Source organism: Pan paniscus, chromosome 2, assembly GCF_029289425.2.
Source record: "Pan paniscus chromosome 2, NHGRI_mPanPan1-v2.0_pri, whole genome shotgun sequence".
NCBI lineage: Eukaryota > Metazoa > Chordata > Mammalia > Primates > Hominidae > Pan > Pan paniscus.
Window position 1 is genome coordinate 12,717,264 of NC_085926.1, and position 19,662 is coordinate 12,736,925.

The 19,662-nt window shown below is 47.2% G+C and overlaps 1 protein-coding gene across 1 annotated transcript; it reads right to left on the minus strand.

Annotated features, from left to right (window-relative positions):
• Positions 1–204: 204 nt before the first annotated feature.
• On the minus strand, positions 205–19,167 carry TMEM40 (transmembrane protein 40). The gene is made up of 11 exons (XM_034955845.3): positions 17,376–19,167; positions 16,268–16,408; positions 11,517–11,606; positions 10,072–10,125; positions 6,169–6,204; positions 5,752–5,784; positions 5,322–5,369; positions 4,379–4,450; positions 4,193–4,267; positions 3,169–3,231; positions 205–2,407 (listed from the first exon to the last, which is right to left on the minus strand). The coding sequence occupies exons 1-11, from the start codon at positions 17,446–17,448 to the stop codon at positions 2,388–2,390; spliced, it is 705 nt and encodes a 234-aa protein (XP_034811736.1). The 5' UTR covers positions 17,449–19,167; the 3' UTR covers positions 205–2,387.
• Positions 19,168–19,662: the final 495 nt, after the last annotated feature.

The following is a 19,662-nucleotide window of genomic DNA, read 5'->3' on the forward strand; positions in this document are numbered from 1 at the left end:
AGTTCCCTCAGTTACACTTTGTGATACTATGGTCCCTTTCTGCGTTTCTAGTAGTCCTGCACCTGGTTAACATGTCCCTCTATTAAATTCTTCCTGTTAAAGCACCTGGTGTGGTTTTCGTTGGCTTGGCTGAGAGATCCCACTTAGCTGGTGTTCTCACCTGGAATTGCTAGACAGCAGCTGCCCCCTTTGGTCAGGTATATGCTCTTCTGTTCCCCTCTTCCTGCTCCCTACTTTTTTCATTTTTATTTTTATTTTTTTGATACAGGGTCTCGCTCTGTCACCCAGGCTGGGGTGCAGTGGTATGATCATGGCTCACTGCAGCCTTGACTTCCTGGGCTCCAGCGATTCTCCCACTCCAGCCTCCCAAGTAGCTAGGTCCACAGGTACATGCTACCACACTCCTGAGCTCAAGCAATCCACCCACCTTGGCCTCCCAAAGTATTGGGATTATAGGTGTGAGCCACTGCACCCAGCCCCCACTTTTCTACATCTTGCTGACTCTGTATGCCTGACCCTAAGGGGATCTGATTTGTGCTCCTGTCTAATGTAATAACGCCCATTGATTGAGCATCACCTATGTGCCAGAGTCTGTGCATAAGACTTTATGTAATTATCTCATGCAGTTCTCAACATAATACCGTGAGGTGGGCACTGTTATGCTCCCCATTGTATAGATGAGAACATTAAGGCTGGGAGAGGGGAGGACTTGACCAAAATCACAGCCAGGGCCAGCATTGGTGGCTCACGCCTGTAATCCTAGCACTTTGGGAGGTCGAGGCAGGTGGATCACCTGAGGTCAGGAGTTTGAGACCAGCCTGGCCAATATGGTGAAAACCCATCTCTACCAAAAATACAAAAATTAGCCAGGTGTGGTGGCAGGTGCCTATAATCCTAGCTACTCAGGAGGCTGAGGCAGGAGAATCACTTGAATATGGTGGGTGGAGGTTGCAGTGAGCTGAGATCACACCACTTCACTCCAGGCTGGGCAAAAGAGCAAAACTCTGTCTCAAGAAAAAGAAATAAATAAATAAATAAAATAAAATCACAGCCAGGCAGTGGCAGAGCTGGCCACAGGGACCCATCATTCCTATAAAATGAGGCTAACCACATTGTTCCCAAGTCAGTAAGTTCATACTTCTATCGTGAAAACTGTGTTTTATTTATATGTTTAATAAATATCTGATCTGTGCACTCTGGGCTCCCGTTAAATTAGGTTACATACAAGTACTTGAAATCAAAACCTCAGAAGTTACCCTTCTGAGTTTTGAGAACAGCATGTCTGTGACCATGAAGAACTCAGTTCAAGTTCAGGATATCAATCATATAGCATGGTGACCATAGTTAATAACAATGTATTGTATACTTTGCAAATTGCTGACAGTAGGTTTTTACTGTTCTCATCGTAAAAAAAGGGTATGTGAGGTGATATATATGTTAATTAGCTTGATTTAGCCATTCCACATATTTCAAAACATGTTGTACACTACAAATACATGCAATTTTTATTTGTCTTTTTTTTTTTTTTAATTTTAGAGAAAGGATCTTGCTCTGTCGCCCAGGCTGGAGTGCAGTGGCTTGATCGTACCTCACTGCAGCCCTGAACTCCTGGGCTCAAGCAGTCCTCCTGCCTCAGCCTCTTGAGTAGCTGGAACCGCAGGTATGTACAGGTATGTACCGCCACATTTGGTCATTAAAAAAAAAATTGTAGAGATGCGGGTCTCACTATGTTGCCCAGGTTGGTCTTGAACTCTTAGCTTCAAGCGACCCTTAGCCTGAGCCTCCCAAAGTGCTAGGATTACAGTTGTGAGCCCCCATGCCTGGCTGCCATTTAGTTTCTGATGATCATTTTCCTGCCTTTTTTTTTTGGGTGCAAAAAAATGGTTTTAGTCCTCAGCATCTTACCTGCATCAGGTTCACCAAGGGGCCCCAATCCAATGGCTCCCTGCCTCAAAGCAGTGGACTATCCATCTCTCCCAGGATGGCTCGGTAGCACCTGAGGGCGCATGCGGATAGCCTGGGATTTGAGAAAAACCATGAACCCAGACAGATCACAGCTTGTAGAGCTCAGGGTCTCTTGCTGTCCTCTGAGAGCAGTGACCTCCCAGAATCTTCCTGCTGGTCCAGGTACTGTGAAGCCTCAGGCCCTACACCCACCCTCTGCCTTCCATCCTCGCAGCTGGGTTGCACAGCAGTACTGCCCAAATGAGATGCCCCCGCCTGGGCTGGTGCCAACATTCAGACCACATGGAAGGAAAAGTGTTCTGTTTATTGGTCTGGCTTGGTCTCCTGTGCGTCTCTCAGAATGCTGCTCTGCCCTTATGGGCTCAGGGGTCGCAGTGGTGGTCACACCGGGGCCTGCCTCTGCTGCCCACCTGGAAGTGGCCTCAGTCAGTCTTCCTGAAGCCTGGAAGGCAAAGACCACAGGATGGCATGGGATTCTGAAGGCAGCCAGGCTTCATCCTCACCATCACCTCAGATGCCCAAGTACCCCTCACAGCTGGCATGATGTAGTCACCCCAGAAGCCATGGGTCTCAATGACCCACAGTCATAATAGCTAGTTTTCTTTTTCTTCATTACATGGATTAAAGGAGACAGATATTTCCCCAGCACAGCCACACAGCCACTTGGCCTCTCCATTCTGAGGCATAAGGTGTTCACAGAGCTGTTAGTCAAGAAAGACGATGTGCTTTCGCCCAGCCCAGCCACTAAAGCTGTGTGACTGTGGGCGAGTCACTCCACCTCTCTGAGCCTCATTTTCCTATTGGTCAAGTGTAACATTACTAAAGCCTACCTCCCCAGTTGCTATTAGGCAAGTACAGCCATGGAGAAGACAGCGTCTGGGGAAGCGTAAAGTTCTATAAGAGAATGAAGACTAACCAGACCATTTTTCTACTGTTTCACACTTCAGGCCTTTGCATCCATTCCTCACTTGATCTTCACAACACCCTTGTGCAGCAGAAAAGTATTACACCTATTTTCCAGTTGAGGAAACCGAGGCTACACGGCTCATCCAGGGTCACAGAGCTAGTAAACTGGCAGAGGTAGGACTCAGACCTGGGTCCTCTGCCTCCAGGCTGTGTTCTTTCCTGTATGCTAAGCCTCTTTCTAAATGAAGACCCTGCTAGGGAGAAAATGAGTGAACACAGGAAGACTTTAAAAGTTACCTGTCAGCCTAAACTTCTGGAAGAGGGGGATGAAGCCTTGGAGGGCGCTGTGGATGCGGTACACTGCTCAGAAGCAAAGAAAAAAGTAAGTTAAGTTTGTGCCCCATCAAGGGATACCCGGCCACCACTGGACAAGGGCCTAACTCATGCAAACAAAGCTCTGATGGTGGAACTTCAGGCAGCAGGTTAAGCTTAGATAATGGTACTAGAGTTATTATTACTAAAAACAACAACCGCGAACAGCAGAAGTAGTGGCAGGAAACTCACTCACCAAATTCAGTTCCCAACTCCATTAACTAACTTGTTTTCAGGATCTGGCTAGTTCTATTTTGTTTGCCACTTTTATTTATTTATTTTATAGGCAGAGTCTTGCTATGTTGCCCAGGCTAAACGAATTCCTGGGCTCAAGCAATCCTCTTGCCCCAATCTCCTGAGTAACTGGAATTACAGGCGTGTGCCCTGGGCCCAGCCTGTTTGGCACTTTAAACTGTTGCTGTTGCATTGTATGGAGCTGCCTGTTTTTCCCACAGGGTTTTGCCAGTGACCTTACATTGACCTTGAAAGTGGTGAGGAAGAAAACATGAGCATAAGGAAATTTTTTTTTTTTTTTTTTTTGAGACAGAGTCTCGCTCTGTTGCCCAGGCTGGAGTGCAGTGGCACGAGCTTGGCTCACTGCAACCTCTGCCTCCTGGGTTCAAGCAATTCTCCTGTCTCAGCCTCCCGAGTAGCTGGGATTACAGACATGCGCCACCACACCTGGCTAATTTTTTGTATTTTTAGTAGAGACAGTTTCACCATGTTGGTCAAGCTGGTCTCAAACTCCTAACCTCAGGTGATCCACACACCTCAGCCTCCCAAAGTGCTGGGATTACAGGCGTAAGCCACCACGCCTGGCCAGAAAATTTTTTAAAAAGTGTAGATTGTGACTCTCTGGTCCATACTTGAATGAGTATGAAAATGAATATTTCTACCCACGACCCCTCCAAGAGACTGTGTGTGTGTCCATGCTGGGGGAGGGGCTTACCTAGTCCAAAGTAGATGCCAACGGTTTCCAGGGAGGCGAAGGTGAGCAGGCCGACCCCAAGAGACATGAACCAGTCTGGAAGGGCAGTGAGGGAGGGAATGGTCAGCCTCCAGATCTTGACGCCCCTGCCCCCTGCACCACCCCATGCCATCCCCCTTGCGCATTCCCCAGGGCGCCTCCCCTCACCTGCGTAATAGTGATAACACACCAGCAAGGCCCCGATGGCAAAGCACAGGAGGACGAAATGGAAAAACTCATCTGTGAAGGCAGGGGTGGGCAATCACTATCTGCTGCTTTCTCTCTCTTTTTTTGGGCAGAGGAGACAAGGTCTTGCTCTGTCACCCAGGGTGGAGTGCAGTTGTGCAATCACAGCTCATTGCAGCCTTGAAGTCCTGGGCTTAAGCAATTCTCCTGCTTTAGCCTCACAAGCAGCAAGGCCTACAAGTGCATGCCACCACACCCAGCGAATTTTTTAAATTTTTAGTAGAGATAAGGTCTCGCTATGTTGCCCAGGCTGGTCTCGAACTCCTGGCTTCAAGCAATCCTCTCATCTCGGCCTCCCAAAGTATTGGGATTACAGCTGTGAGCCACCATGCCTGGCCTCTTTTTTTTTTTTTTTTTTAATTACAAAAAATCTCTGTGTGGAGCACCATGGTCTTTCCTCTTGCCCTCCCCTTCCTCCTAGAAGTCCCCATGGATTCCAGGCCTGGAGCAGGGAGGTTGCTCCCATTTTCACTGCTCCTTTCCGATTCTGGTCTAATCTAACCTTACAACTTTCTCAGCTCAGCTGACCTCCAGTTCCCCATCCTGGCCACAAGACCTGGAAGGTATTTACCATCCTAGTGACTGTGCATAGCAGAAAGAGCAGAGGACCAGGGCTCAAGCTCAGGCCACTCCACTCACAAGCTGTAAGGCCACTCCCCAACCTTGAACCTCAGTTTTCATATCTGCAAAATGGGAACCATTGTCCCACCCTGTTGAGGTGATTCTGAGCTGAGTAATGTGTAAACTGCAGGGCACACGACAGAGGTGGGCTATGATTACTGCTGTGCTAGGCCACCAGCCGCATTTCACCCCTAGAAATCTAGCCAGACAGGAAAAAGCAGCTCTGCTACACCAAGTTCCTTACCATCTTTCTTTATATTCAGTCTTCTTAACTGAGAGGCCTCCACTTCTCCTTAGAGAACAAGAGAGAGATGAGTATTTAACTTTGATGCAGGACGGGAGGTGGGATTTTCTCTTCCCTGCCTCATTGAGAATTAATATCCTGGGTATATCTTCCTGGGTCAGAGGGCACTCACTGCAGGACCAGTCAAACTGTGAAGATGGGGGTGCTGTCCTTGGAACCCCCACTGACTTCCTCCTCCTTCCTTAGGCCTGAGTCTGCCTTCCTTTCCATTTCCCCTGCACTGGAGATCCCCCTTCTGAATCATAGTGACACTGGCTGGCGACAGCATCCCTGCTGGGACTAACCCACCCTCTCAGGCTGTCTGAGGACCCAACCCATCGTCTGGAATCCACACCCGCTCTGGCTCTCCTATTTGAGCTTGTGTATTTACCACTTGCTGGGTCAGAGCCTCTCCTTCGGAGTCCTGGGAACAAGAAACTCAACATTAGTGCCCAACCCCGCTTGGGGTCCTTAACAGGTGCCTCCACCCTGGGGAAGGCTATAGGTGACCTAAAAAAATGTCCCCATGGAATTCTGCAGCCCCCACGGTATCCTTCTCTCTACTGATGGCTGGTTGGTTGTAATCTCCTGGGGTCTTGCTGGGACAGCCTTCCAAGCTCCCCAGGCTCCCTGCTTCATGCCACAGCTGGCCCAGCCTGCTTGATGAGCCTAGGCTAAGTGGACCTGGGGCTCCTGTTTCTCAGAGCCAGGTATCCCAACAGGTGCTGGCTCTCTTGGGGGAGAGGTGATGCCTAGACCTGGCTCAATACCAGCACCAACGACCTCTCTCCTCTAACTGGACACTCACCTGATTCCCCAGAGGGTACCACCTCTCCAGGAGCATCTGCGCAGAAAGGAAATCAGTGATCATATACCCATGATCCTCTGGCGGGGGAGAAGTCATGCTTCAGGGAAGGTGGATCCTGCTTGGAGACTTCCCACTTAATCTGGAGTCGGCCAGGTGGGGAATGGAGCCGGCTGGAGGGTTCCTGTTCCAACTAAAGGGGCAGCCACCACCCACCAGCCACAGAAAGCTGCTGTAGGAACGCCTACCCACTCTTACAGGTCTGTCAATTTCCCCAGAGAAGCCAGGTTTTCAGGTAAACTTCCCAATTATGAAAAAGTTTGGGCCGCACGCGGTGGCTCATGCCTGTAATACCAGCACTTTGGGAGGCCAAGGTGGGCGGATCATGAGGTCAAGAGACTGAGACCATTCTGGCTAAGATGGTGAAACCCCGTCTCTACTAAAAATACAAAAATTAGCTGGGCATGGTAGCACACACCTGTAGTCCCAGCTACTCGGGAGGCTGAGACAGGATAATTGCTCAAACCCAGGAGACAGAGGCTGCAGTGAGCCAAGATCACACCACTGCACTCCGGCCTGGCGACAGAGCGATACTCCATCTCAAACAAAAAAAAAAAAGTTTGGTAACTCTTGTACTCCATGAATCAAAATGCCATTGCTTGTGAGACATGACATTATTTTATGTACTACTATGTAAGAAAAGCCCTTGACATTTACAATTGTAAGTTGCCAGTGATATATATATATTTTTTTTTTTGAGACAGAGTCTTGCTCTGTTGCCCAGGATGGAGTGCAGTGGTGCAATCTCGGCTCACTGCAAGCTCCGCCTCCCGGGTTCATGCCATTCTCCTGCCTCAGCCTCACGAGTAGCTGGGACTACAGGCGCCCGCCACCACGTCTGGCTAATTTTTTGTATTTTTAGTAGAGACGGGGTTTCACCATGTTAGCCAGGATGGTCTCGATCTCCTGACCTCGTGATCCACCCACCTCGGCCTCCCAAAGTGCTGGGATTACAGGCATGAGCCACCATGCCTGGCTGCCAGTGATTTTTTTTAATAGAGACAGGGTCTTATTATGTTGCCCAGGCTGGTCTTGAACTCCTGGGCTCAAGCAATCCTCCCACCTTGGCCTCCCAAAGTGCTGGGATTATAGTCATGAACTACTATGCCTAACTTTGCCAGTGATTTTTAAGATGCATCCTGATTTCAGAAATATTCAAATGTGAAAAAAATGTGGTATAGAATTGATGAAATATATTCACATTCATAAATTTATTTTTAAAATTTATTTATTTAGAGGCAGGTTCTCTCTCTGTCATCCAGGTTGCAGGGCAATAGCGCAATCATGACTCACTGCAGTCTCAAACTCTTGGGCTCAAGCAATCTTCCTGCCTCAGCCTCCCAAGTAGCTGGGATTACAGGTGTGAGCCACCATGTCTGGCTCTCACGATCATAATTATATATATATATAATATATAAATTTATATATAATATACTTATATATTATATAACATATAAATTATAAATATTATATATTTATAATATTTATTTATTTATTTATTTTGAGATAGACTCTCACTGTGCCACCCAGGCTGGAGTGCAGTGGCATGATCTCAGCTCACTGCAACCTCTGCCTCCCGGGTTCAAGAAATTCTCCTGCCTCAGGCTCCTGAGTAGCTGGGATTATGGGTGCCACCACACCTGGCTAATTTTTGTATTTTTAGTAGAGATGGGGTTTTGCCACGTTGGCCAGGCTGGTCTTGAACTCCCAACCTCAAGTGATCCACCTGCCTCAGCCTCCCAAAGTGCTGGGATTACAGGCATGAGCCACAGTGCCTGGCCACACAATCATAATTTTAAAAAAGCATTCTGGGCCAGGTGTGGTGGCTCACGCCTCTAATCCCAGCAATTTGGGAGGCCGAGGCGGGTGGATCATGAGTTCAGGAGATCGAGACCATCCTGGCTAACACAGTGAAATCCCATCTCTACTAAAAATACCAAAAAAAAACCTTTCTGTGTGGGCCAGGCGCGATGCTTCACTCTTGTAATCCCAGCACTTTGGAAGGCTGAGGTGGGTAGATCACTTGAGTCCAGGAGTTCAAGACCAGCTTGGGCCACAGGGTAAAACCCTGTCTCTACCAAAAATACAAAAATTAGCTGGGCATGGTGTCGCATACATGTAGTCCCAGCTTCTCAGGAGGCTAAGGTAGGAGAATCGCTTGAGCCCGGGAGGTGGAGGCTGCAGTGAGCCGAGATGGTACCACTGCACTCGAGCCTGAGCAACAGAGTGAGACAGCATCCCAAAAAAACCAAAAAATGAAAAACAAACCTCCCCTTCCCCTGCCCCCCAAAAAAACATTCTGTGAGCCAGATAAAAAGCATCTGCCCACATGGGCCACCCATTTGCACATGCCTGCTCCAGGCTATCCAGATGCAGGTGATGACACCTGCTGCCTTTTACCCATAGAACTCTGGACGAGACAGGCAACTCCAAGCTCATGCCATCTTGCTGTCTTCTAGACCTACCAGGCTCTGAGCATGTGGGAGCCAAGCTGGCTTGTACACCTCGATCCTTGGCTCCCACCATGATTGTTGAGCCACTTGTCTGGACTGCTGAGGGTGAGTTGAGCCCTACAGACCTGAGCTGCCACCTCTGCATTATTCCAGTCCTGGGCGTCTTTCCCACACCATTCACCATGTGGTTCTTGGTGCCTGTTCTAGTTCCCTGGTGACCTTGCTCCTAGCCTGTCATCTTCTTCCCCTCAAGGGCAGACAGGCATTTGTATGATCTTCCAACCATCAGGCCCTGACTTCTGTAGTTTCCTGTCCGTCAGGGCAGCCCCAGGACACAAACACCACAAGAGGCACTTAGCATGTGACAATAGGCACTCAGCACACTGAACACTATATGCAAAGTGACCAGAGGGGCCAATACGGAGAGTGCAGAGAGCATACCAAGGACAACATGAAATGAGAACTCAAGCAATGTAATTTACCAAGCACCTCCAATATCTGGGAGAAAGAAGTAATTCATGAATAAGTGAATGTATCTACATTTTCTACAGTGAATATGAATTACTTAATGAGAAAAATATTTTAAAATACACATAAACATAAAGGTTTATCTTATTTTATACCCAGTGAAACCTTTCTTAAATTACTTGAGTAATTAAACGCATTTTTCTAAACCAGATTATACTTGTTTATGTAACAAAAAAAAAAAAAGAAAGAAAGAAGGAAAGAAAGAAAGAAAGAAGGACCAGGTACAGTGGCTCATGCCTGTAATTCTGGCACTTTAGGAGGCCAAGGCGGGAGGATCACTTGAGCTCAGTAGTTCGAGACCAGCCTGGGCAACATGGCAAAACTCTGTCTCTACTAAAAAATACAAAAAATTGGCCAGGCGCGGTGGCTCACGCCTGTAATCCCAGCACTTTGGGAGGCCGAGGCGGGCGGATCAGGAGGTCAGGAGATCGAGACAATCCTGGCCAACATAGTGAAACCCCGTCTCTACTAAAAATACAAAAAATTAGCTGGGCTGGTGGCGGGCGCCTGTGGTCCCACCTACTCGGGAGGCTGAGGCAGGAGAATCACTTGAATTGGGGAGGTGGAAGTTGCAGTGGGCCAAGATCACACCACTGCACTCCAGCCTGGGCGACAGAGTGAGACTCCGTCTCAAAACAAACAAACAAAACAAATAAACAAAAACCCCAGAAAATGTAGGATTTCCCCAAGACAATCTCATGCCCGCCTCCCCACCTGCCAATGTTATAACCACCCAACTGGCCACATCTCCTGTATTTGGCTGGGACTTTTCAGCTCATGAATCACCCTCATGACCTTGTTTCTGCCCAGCAAAGCCCTCTTTTCCTTCGTCTGTTTTCTCCAAAGCTACTAGGCAACTGATTACCTCCATAGAGTTGAAGTTCATCCTTCAAAACGTCAGGCTCCCCATGCCCAGGACCTGGATGGAGACAAACCCCTTAGTCAGCACTCCCCAAACACAGTGATCCAGGCCACTTCCCTCTCCCATGGCTTTGACGCTTAAGAAGTACCACAGTCCTTGTGCTGGAGGTGAGGTGGGGGGCGGTCTTCAGGAGGCAAGGCAGCACAAGTACCTTCCCTTTGCCCTCTCTGATGCCCCCAGAACTTCCAGAGGTGACCACACTCAGAAAGCACTCAAGACCTGAGAGGACCTGGACCTTGCTCAAGGTTAATAGTGGGTATATACTGGGCACTAGCATGCACCAACACTGTACTAAGTGATTTATATTTAATACCTCATTTGCTCCTCATGGACATCCTATGAAGAAGGTATTAGTACCTACCCCACTCATTATACAGATAAGGACACCGAGGCTCAAATAGTTAAATTATTTTCCCAAAGTCATATAGCCAGCAAGTGGCAACTCTACCAGGTCTGTTGCCAAAGCCTGCATTCCTAATCATGTTTATATCCAGAAATAGAACCCAGGGCTCAGCTCTAGCCTCATGGGCAGCATTTATTAAACACCTTCTGTGTGGCAGGTTCTGTACTATACAATAATTCACCCCTTTTCCCCATGCTCTTTCCTTCCTATGAAATTTGTTGTTTATTTCTTTTGCAAAAATTATTTCCTGGTTGTAAAAGTAAAACATGCTCGGCCAGGCACGGTGGCTCACCTCTGTAATCCCAGCACTTTGGGACGCCAAGGTGGGTAGATCACTTGAGTCCAGGTGTTTGAGACAGGCCTGGGCAACATGGTAAAACCCTGTCTCTACTAAAAATACAAAATTAGCCAGGCATGGTGGCGCATGCCTGTAATCCTAGCTACTCGGGAGGCTGAAGCAGGAGAATCACTTGAACCCCGGAGGTGGAGGTTGTGGTGAGCTGAGATCACGCCATTGCACTCCAGCCTGGGCAACAAGAGCGAAACCCTGTCTCCAAAAAATAAATAAATAAAATAAAAAATAAAACATGCTCATTGTAAATTATTTATAGTATAGGACAGTTCAAAAAGGGAAAATAAAAATCACTTATAATTCCACCATCCTGAGATAACCACTATTAATATTTTAGCATTTTTCCTTCTAGTCTTGATTATAACCATATATGTCTGAATTTTTATAAAGCATAAATGAGATCAAATTGATTCTATGATTTGGCATCTTTCTTTTTCAGTTCAGCGATAGATGAAGAGCAGAGCTGTCACCAGGGCAGAGTGTAGCATCCTTTATCTATTCTGCTGCTGTCAGGCTATTTCCTATTTTATCCTGCCATAAACAATGCTGTGAAGAACATCACACTTCAGTCCCACGGAGAAACTCAACAGTGAGCGAGTGGGCAAAAGAAAAATGGTAAGGCCTATTTCCTACCGGGTGAGCCGTTCCCGTGGGGGTATCCAGCCCCCAGGCTCCGTCGATGTTTTCCGGTTGCTCTGGGTTGCTGGTCCTCATCATTGCTCTCTGCGGGTAACAAACACAAGCTGTAGGAGAAGCTCAGCCTGGAACAAGCTGGGAATGCGTTCATTCTGGTGGCCATTCTCAGAATTTAGTTTATGAGAAGAGTGTGGTTTGGTGGGAGGAGCTCTGATTTGGGGACTGGAGGTAGGAGACCTGCCACTCACTTTAGGTGTGACTTTGCACAAATCCCTTAATATTTCTGTTGATTTCGTGTCTACATAATATTTCTGCTTCTGCCTTGCCTACTTCATAAGACTTCCATGAAGATAAGATAAGGTCCCATGAGGCATCATAGTACTGAGATGGCTTCCATCCCACCAAGTGCAGGGGCTGTGTCATCTCTGTTTCCCCACCCATCATGCTGGCTCTGGATGTTTGCTGTGTCTCCCACCCCCCTGGAATATCCTTCCTGTTTGTCTGTGTTATTGAGAAGCTTAAGCTGATGTCACACCTCCTGTAGAAAGCCTTTGCCAACTGCCCCAGCTCACACTGGTCTTGCCTTTCCCTGCTGGGGTTTCTATAGCACCAGCTGTCTGTGCTTGACTCAGTGGACATGAGGGCCAGCGGTCTTGTGATGTGCCTCTCTCCAACCATTTCATCTCCTGAAGGACATGACCTGGGTTCTCCACCCTGCAAGGGTGCCCAGCTAGGAACAGGAGCTTGAGCAAGACTTGAAAATGGTTGTCATTTGTGCTCTTTGGCCAGTCAGCATTCCAAGAATTCAGGTCTAGGAGTTTCTGGCTCCAGGTCCAGAAGACTCCTTTATCCCAAGACAGGACCGTGGGGACCTCTCAGTCAGTCATGGGTCAATTTAAAAAATTCCAGGAAACCAAATTAATTGTGCTTAAACATCAGTGCATCTGTGATCTCAACTGGATACGGAGGAAGAGGGATTGGGAAGCTCAACAAAATAACAACGGTGGCGTTTATCTCAGGAGAGAGGATTTCGGGTGACTTCTATTTTCTTCTTTTCTATATTTTACAAATATTCATCAGTGCAAAAAATGACTTTTTATTGCTAAAAAGATAATGCATGTTGCAAAATAAAGAAATATAGAAAATAAAGTAAAAATTATTCCAATTTTTTTTTTTTTGAGACGGAATTTTGCTCTTGTTGCCCAGGCTGGAGTGCAATGGCGTGATCTCAGCTCACTGAAACCTCCACCTCCCAGGCACAAGCGATTCTCTTGTCTCAGCCTCCTAAGTAGCTCAGATTACAGGCGTGCACCACCACACCTGGCTAATTTTTTTTTTTTTTTTTTTTTTTTTACTAGAGACGAGGTTTCACCATGTTAGTGAGGCTGGTCGTGAATTCCTGACCTCAGGTGATCCACCCACCTTGGACTCCCAAAGTGTTGGAATTACAGGTGTGCATCACCACACCTGGCAATTACTCCAAATTTTATCAGCTAGAGACAACTGCCATCAATGTGTGAATGAACATTGTTTTAGCTTTCTCTGTGATATATTCATAATACAATTTTTTTGGAGACAGGGTCTCACTCTGTCATCAAGGCCGAAGTGCAGTGGTACAATCAGGGCTTACTGTAGCCTTGACCTCCCAGGCTCAAGTGATCTTCACGCCCCAGCCTCCTGGGTAGCTGGGATTATAGGTATGTGCCACCATGCCCAGCTAATTTTTTGTATTTTAGTAGAGATGGGATTTCCCCATGTTGCCCATGCTGGTCTCGAACTCCTGGACTCAAGTGATCCACTCACCTTGGCCTCCCAAAGTGCTGGAATTACAGGCGTGAGCCACTGTGCCCAGCCTAATACAATTTTTAAAATAAAAGGTATTATGGAATATATGCTGTTTAAAATGAAGACTATTTTTGTATATGCTCTCTGATTTAGTTATTTAAAAAGTTACCCAAACTGCAGAACTGTGAGCTAAATACACCTCTTTTCTTTTTCTTTTTCTTTTTTTTTTTGAAACGGAGTCTCACTCTGTCACCCAGGTTGGAGTGTAGTGGTGCAATCTCAGTTCACTGCTACCTCTGCCTCCCCAGCTTCAGTGATTCTCCTGCCTCAGCCTCCCGAGTAGCTGGGATTACAGGTGCCCACCATCACATCTGGCTAATTTTTGTATTTTTATTAGAGACGAGGTTTCACCATGTTGGCCAGGCTGGTCTTGAACTCCTGACCTCAGGTGATCTGCCCGCCTCAGCCTCCCAAAGTGCTGGAATTGCAGGAGTGAGCCACTGTGCCCAGCCTCTTTTCTTTATAAATTAAAAAATAATAATAATAACCGCGGCAGAAAGATTCACTGTTGATTGCTAGTGTCCCTAGTACCCATCACAAAGACTGGCACATATTTGGTGCTCAGTAAATATTTGTTAAATAAATGTAAGGAATACACTAATATGTTTTGGGTGGTTATCTCTGGGTAATGGGGCAAAGGATGATTTGTTTTCTCATATTTTCTGTTTCCCTATATGCTCTATATTTTCTACAGTGTACCTGTGTGTAATCTTTTACAGTTGAAAACAAAACTTCATCTAAAAATAACTGGATTGAAACAGGTATGTGGGAGAGAGATGGTGGATGTGACTATGAGTGAGGGTCCTGCATGTGAGGACGGCAGGGCTGCAGTGAGGCACCCAGGCTTGGGGCCTCTAGGGTAACGGGTCACTGTCCGGGCCTGAGAAACAGGCGGCTATGTTCTGGCAGCAGGTCAGTCACGGTAGGATCAGGGACCAGGATCCTGAATGTCAGCCTGTCTTTATGCTTCTAGGACTCTGGCTTTCTCCTGCTGCTTTCTCTTAGCGCTCCATTTGGCTAATTTCAGCCAGTCCTATGTGTGAGGTGGAGACTCCAGGGTGTCTGGGTGCCAGGGATTATGGTCACATGGGGGACATTTTCGGAGGAGCAGCACTCCGTGAGGGACAACCAGAACCAGAGGACAGAACACTCCTTCCTGCCCAGGGAGGAGAAACAAAAGGAGAGGCAACAAACAGCCCCCTGCCTGCACCTGGAAGCTCTTCTTCCAGAGCCAAACCTCATACATGGTGGGCTTGTGTGTTTTCTCATTTTTTGTTTTTAAATGGGGCGATGGCTTCCTTTCCAGTGCCATGAGGAGACTGGCTACAAACAAACCCACGGGACCCACCGACCACTCTCCCTCCCCTGCTGAAATGATCATTGATTTTGTGGCTTTGGGCCTTGGTCTCAGCATTTGCAACATGAGGACATAAGACCAGAGCTTTTTTTTTTTTCCTTCCAGCCCAGAGACCTTTCATTAAATAAAGTCTTAAGCTCAAGCCCACGGCATAAAAGAGATCATAGAGCAGGAGCTCTGGTTGAGGAGGATTAGCCTCCCGGATCCCACAAAGACCTCCGGGGAATCCCAAGTTGGTTACTGAGCTCTCTTAGAGCAGGTCAGTTGGCATCTCTGTGCCTCAGTTTTCTCACTTGTAAACTGGGAATAATAATAGTACCTTCCTTTATGGGTTGCTGTGAGAATTGAGTTATTACATGCAAGTGCTTACAACAGCTCCCGGCACAGAGTAAGCATTCAATAAATATTGCTGGTGCTACTACTATAAGTTCAGCCTCATATTTTGAATTAAAAGAATACAAACGAAAGAACATTCTGCTGTTTCTTGGAGAATAATGTGGTTATTTGTAATCAGGATGTTATTGGAGGCCAGGCACAGTGGCTCACCCCTATAATCCCAGCACTTTGGGAGGCCGAGGTGGGCAGATCACCTGAGATCAGGAGTTCAAGACCAGCCTGGCCAACATAAAGAAACCCTGTCTCTACTAAAAATACAAAAATTTGGCCAGGCATGGTGGTGGGTGCCTGTAATCCCAGCTACTCGGGAGGCTGAGGCAGGAGAATCGCTTGAGCCCAGGAGGCAGAGGTTGCGGTAAGCCAAGATCACGCCGCTGCACTCTAGCCTGGGCAACAGAGCAAGATTCTGTCTCAACAACAACAACAAAAAAGATGCCATTGGATGTTGTTCCTCTAAACCCACTAAAGTACTTGCAAGGACTCAATACTTAGGAATGATTTGCACAAAAATTCAAAAGGCAAAAGCTTTCGCACAAGGATGCTCATGAGCATGATAAACCTGGGAGGGGAAGACCATAACACAACAATTACTTTTAGAGCTTTTAATACGTGCTACGTGCTAAGACTTTACCTGTATAACGAATTTAATCCTCACAAGAATCCCATGAGGTATTATGTATTGCTCTCATCCCCATCTTCTAGATGAGGGCACTGAGGCAGCCAGGGGTTGAGCAGTTTACCCAAGGACATGTAGCTACTTAGTGGTAAAGACAGGATTTGAACCTGTAACACACGCTTTGACTATGGCACTGGGGTGCCTCTAATAAACCTAAATGTTACTTTACATGAGATGCAGCCACTTGAGGGGCTGTTCAGTAAACATTAAAAATAGCTACAGCGATATTACAGAACAACATGGCTAAAAGCTTAGGATAAGATGGGGAAAATTTTAAATGGAGGACAAAATTGCCTATACGATCAATGATAACTGCGTACGTAGAAGCACATGTAGACAGATCGGCTCTAGAAGAGAATGTGGAGAAACGGTATTGGAGTTTCAAGTACTTCAATGACTTCAAGTATGGGGGATTATTTCCCCATGTAAATCTTTTTCTTGAATAATATACAGATATTTAAATCTCTGCTATACCTGAGGAGGAGGAGGAGGATGAGGAAGATGAGGAGGATGAGGAGGAAGAGGAGGAGGAGGAGGAAGACTTGTTTCTCTCATATTGTTCTTGGGAAAAGGGTCCAGCCTTCCCATCTTGCTTGTGGAAATCTGTCTCTCCATCTGCAAGGCACACAGAGGCCAGGGGATGAGCGTTTCCCACTCTTCCCACCCCAGGGACCACCCAGTCCTCTCCAGGGTTCTACTTGGATTTGGAGAGCCAGGAAGGACTGGATTATCTTCCCAAATATCTAGAGCCAATGCAACGTGCAGGAGACCAAGGCTCTCAGAGATGCCAGGGGCTCAAGGAAGGCTCAATACAGAGATTTATCTGAATATGGACTCAGAAAAGGGGTTTCTTTCTTTTTTTTTTGAGACGGAGTCTCGCTCTTTTGCCCAGGCTGGACTGCAGTGACGCTATCTCGGCTCACTGCAAGCTCTGCCTCTCGGGTTCATGCCATTCTCCTGCCTCAGCCTCCTGAGTAGCTGAGACTACAGGCGCCCACCGCCACACCCGGCTAATTTTTTGTATTTTTAGTAGAGACGGGGTTTCACCATGTTAGCCAGGATGGTCTCGATCTCCTGACCTTCTGATCTGCCCGCCTCGGCCTCCCAAAGTGCTGGGATTACAGACGTGAGCCAGCGTGCCCGGCCAGAAAAGGGGTTTCTAAGCCCCCTGCCTTGCCCAGAGACAGCTAGATTCTGTAGAGTAGTTGCTAACTTAGGATCCTCTGTACATTACAGCCAAGATGAGGTGTGATCAAGTCCTAAACCTTCCCATTCCCCATTCTGGGGTCACACAGGACCCTCTCCACCTTCTAGGGGTGCTCCCTAGTGCCAACCCAAGCCCCCAGAGAATTCTTGAGATTTGGCAAGCAGCTGAGGGTCCCCATAGCTAGACAGCACAGGAGGACAGATTGGACCATGCAAATGTGTGTGTGCATGTGTGTAAAACCACTACTTCCCCATTTCAGCTGTGATTTGAGGCCCTGTGCAACGTGAGCTGAGCAGGGTCTTCTTCTGTCCCTTCTACTTTTGGACTCCACCTCCCATGTGGTTTTGCCCAGAGGGTCAGAGAAGGCAAACGTACAGTCTACATCTTCTGTTTCTCTGTGGACTTGACTGTTGTCCTGTGGCTGGGAGGAGGATGCTGAAGTCTCCATGGCTTTTCCTGGAGGAATAACAATAATCAGTAGTTAATATCACCTTAGTTAATATCTTAATATACAAAGAGCTTGGCAAATAAATAAGAAAAAGACAAACACTCAACATTCAAAGGAATAAGAAAAATAATTAACAAAAAAAATGGTAGTTCTGTTGGCAAGCAAGAAGGCCGGGGTAGTGGAGGGAGGAGGGTTAAGGCAGTGGGGAATCGGGGTGGTGGGTATTGGTTAGACAACTAGCAGGGGGCTTCATGAAGGAAATCAGTTTTTATCTGTGCCTGAAAAGTCAGGCACAATCCTTTTTTCTTTTTCTTTTTTGTTTTTTTGTGGAAACAGGGTGTCTCTATGTTGCCCAGGCTGGTCTTGAACTCCTGGGCTCAAGCAATTCTCCTACCTTGGCCTCCCAAAGTGCTGGGATTCAAGTGTGAGCCACCATGTCCAGCCTAGGTACAATTTTGACGGGAATGCAGATTTGAAGTTGGTGAACCAACTCCAATCCCACAAACATGGCCAACATCCAGGAATGACTAAGCAAAAAGGCAAGGGAGTCCTGGGCCCCGGCCGGCCTCACACACAGAGCCACCTGCCACCTCTTGACAGCTACGTGCACAGGAAAGAAGTTTCTTTTAATGGAGCCCATGTGCTATGAGTCTCTGTTATAGCAGCTGAGCCAGGAAGTGCAGGCTTCCTTCTGATTCCTTGCCCTATTTCTTCTTCTCTCAGCTCTGAGGCTGAGACCTTAAATCTGAGAGGAGGTAGATTTACTAGTCTCTGATTCATTTATTTTTTACTTTTTTATTTGAGACAGAGGTCTTGCTATATCACCCAGTCTAGTCTTGAACTCCTGGGTTAAGGCAATCCTCCCACCACAGCCTCCTGAGTAGCTGGGACTACAGGCACGTGCCACTGTGGCAGCCTCTGACTCATTTAAACCATGTTTCTCAGCCTCAACACGACTGACATTTGGGACGGGGTAACACACTGTGAGATGTTTAGCAGCCTCCTCCCAGATGCCAGTAGCACTTTCCTGTTCAGCTATGACAATAAAAATGTCTCCAGACATTGCCAAATGACCCCTGTTGTGGGGCAAACATCACCCCCCATTTGAGAATGTCTAGAGAATCTACCACAAGACCTTGGCAGGAAGCCTCCTCCCTGTGTCTTAGAGCCAGATTGCCTGGGTTGGAATCCTGTCTCTGCCTCTTCTAGCGATGGAAGCATGGGCTAGTTACTTAATCCCTCACTGTGCCCTGGGTTTCTCATCTGTAAAACGGAGACAGTAATAGTGCTTACCTTATAGTATGTGAAAATGGCAGGACAGTCAGCAGGGCCATTGTGAATGTGTGTTTCCTCCTCTACAGGCCTCCTCTTACCCTTGGACATTCAGTGTCCAGTCCCATCCCTGCTCATCCCTCATCTCATAGGCCCCAGACTCCATTACCCGTTTTTTTTTTCTGTTTTTTGAGATGGAGTCTCGCTTCTGTCGCCCAGGCTGGAGTGCAGTGGCACGATCTCAGCTCACTGCAACCTCTGCCTCCCGGATTCAAGTGATTCTTCTGCCTCAGCCTCCAGAGTAGCTGGGATTACAGGCGCCACACCATGCTTGGCTAATTTTTGTATTTTTAGTAGAGACGGGGTTTCACCATATTGGCCAGGCTGGTCTCGAACTCCTGACCTTGTGATCCGCCCGCCTTGACCTCCCAAAGTGCTGGGATTACAGGCGTGAGCCACTGCGCCTGGCCTACACTTTTCTAGAATAAAACTTCCCATTTCTCAGAGCAGAATTCAGCTAGGCATTAGGAAGTCACTAGCCATTAAAATGCATCGATATCGAGATGGAATGACTGACAGCAGAAGCCTCCAGGGCATATTTCTATTTTGAACAGGGTTCTCTGCTTGCAACAGGTGACTAGTACATATTCATTGGCTGAGATCATCTCTAATGAAGGCATTTCAGCTAGAGTGGAGGAAGAGTTGTAGAGTCACGTTGGGGAAAGAGAGCTGCTGGCTGATGTCAGATAGACCGAAGTTTACAAAGTGATGAGCTCTTTTTCCAGTCTCATCTCCATCCTGCTCTGTGTCCTGGTCACACACAGCACTTTTGGCTTAGTCCATTCTTTCCTAATGTCAAAATTGCATCTGACCTTCCAAGCACAGGTCAAAACCCACTTCGCTCATGAAGTACTCTTTCGATTGCCTAAACAATACCCATCA

Coding starts and splice junctions, on each gene's coding strand:
- TMEM40 (XM_034955845.3), bottom strand. CDS start 17,448: ATGGAGACTTCAGCATCCTCCTCCCAGCCACAGGACAACAGTCAAGTC. Junction 6,205..10,071: donor TGAACTTCAACTCTATGGAG/GTAATCAGTTGC, acceptor CTTTCTGCGCAG/ATGCTCCTGGAGAGGTGGTA. Junction 4,268..4,378: donor GTGTTATCACTATTACGCAG/GTGAGGGGAGGC, acceptor CTGCCCTTCCAG/ACTGGTTCATGTCTCTTGGG.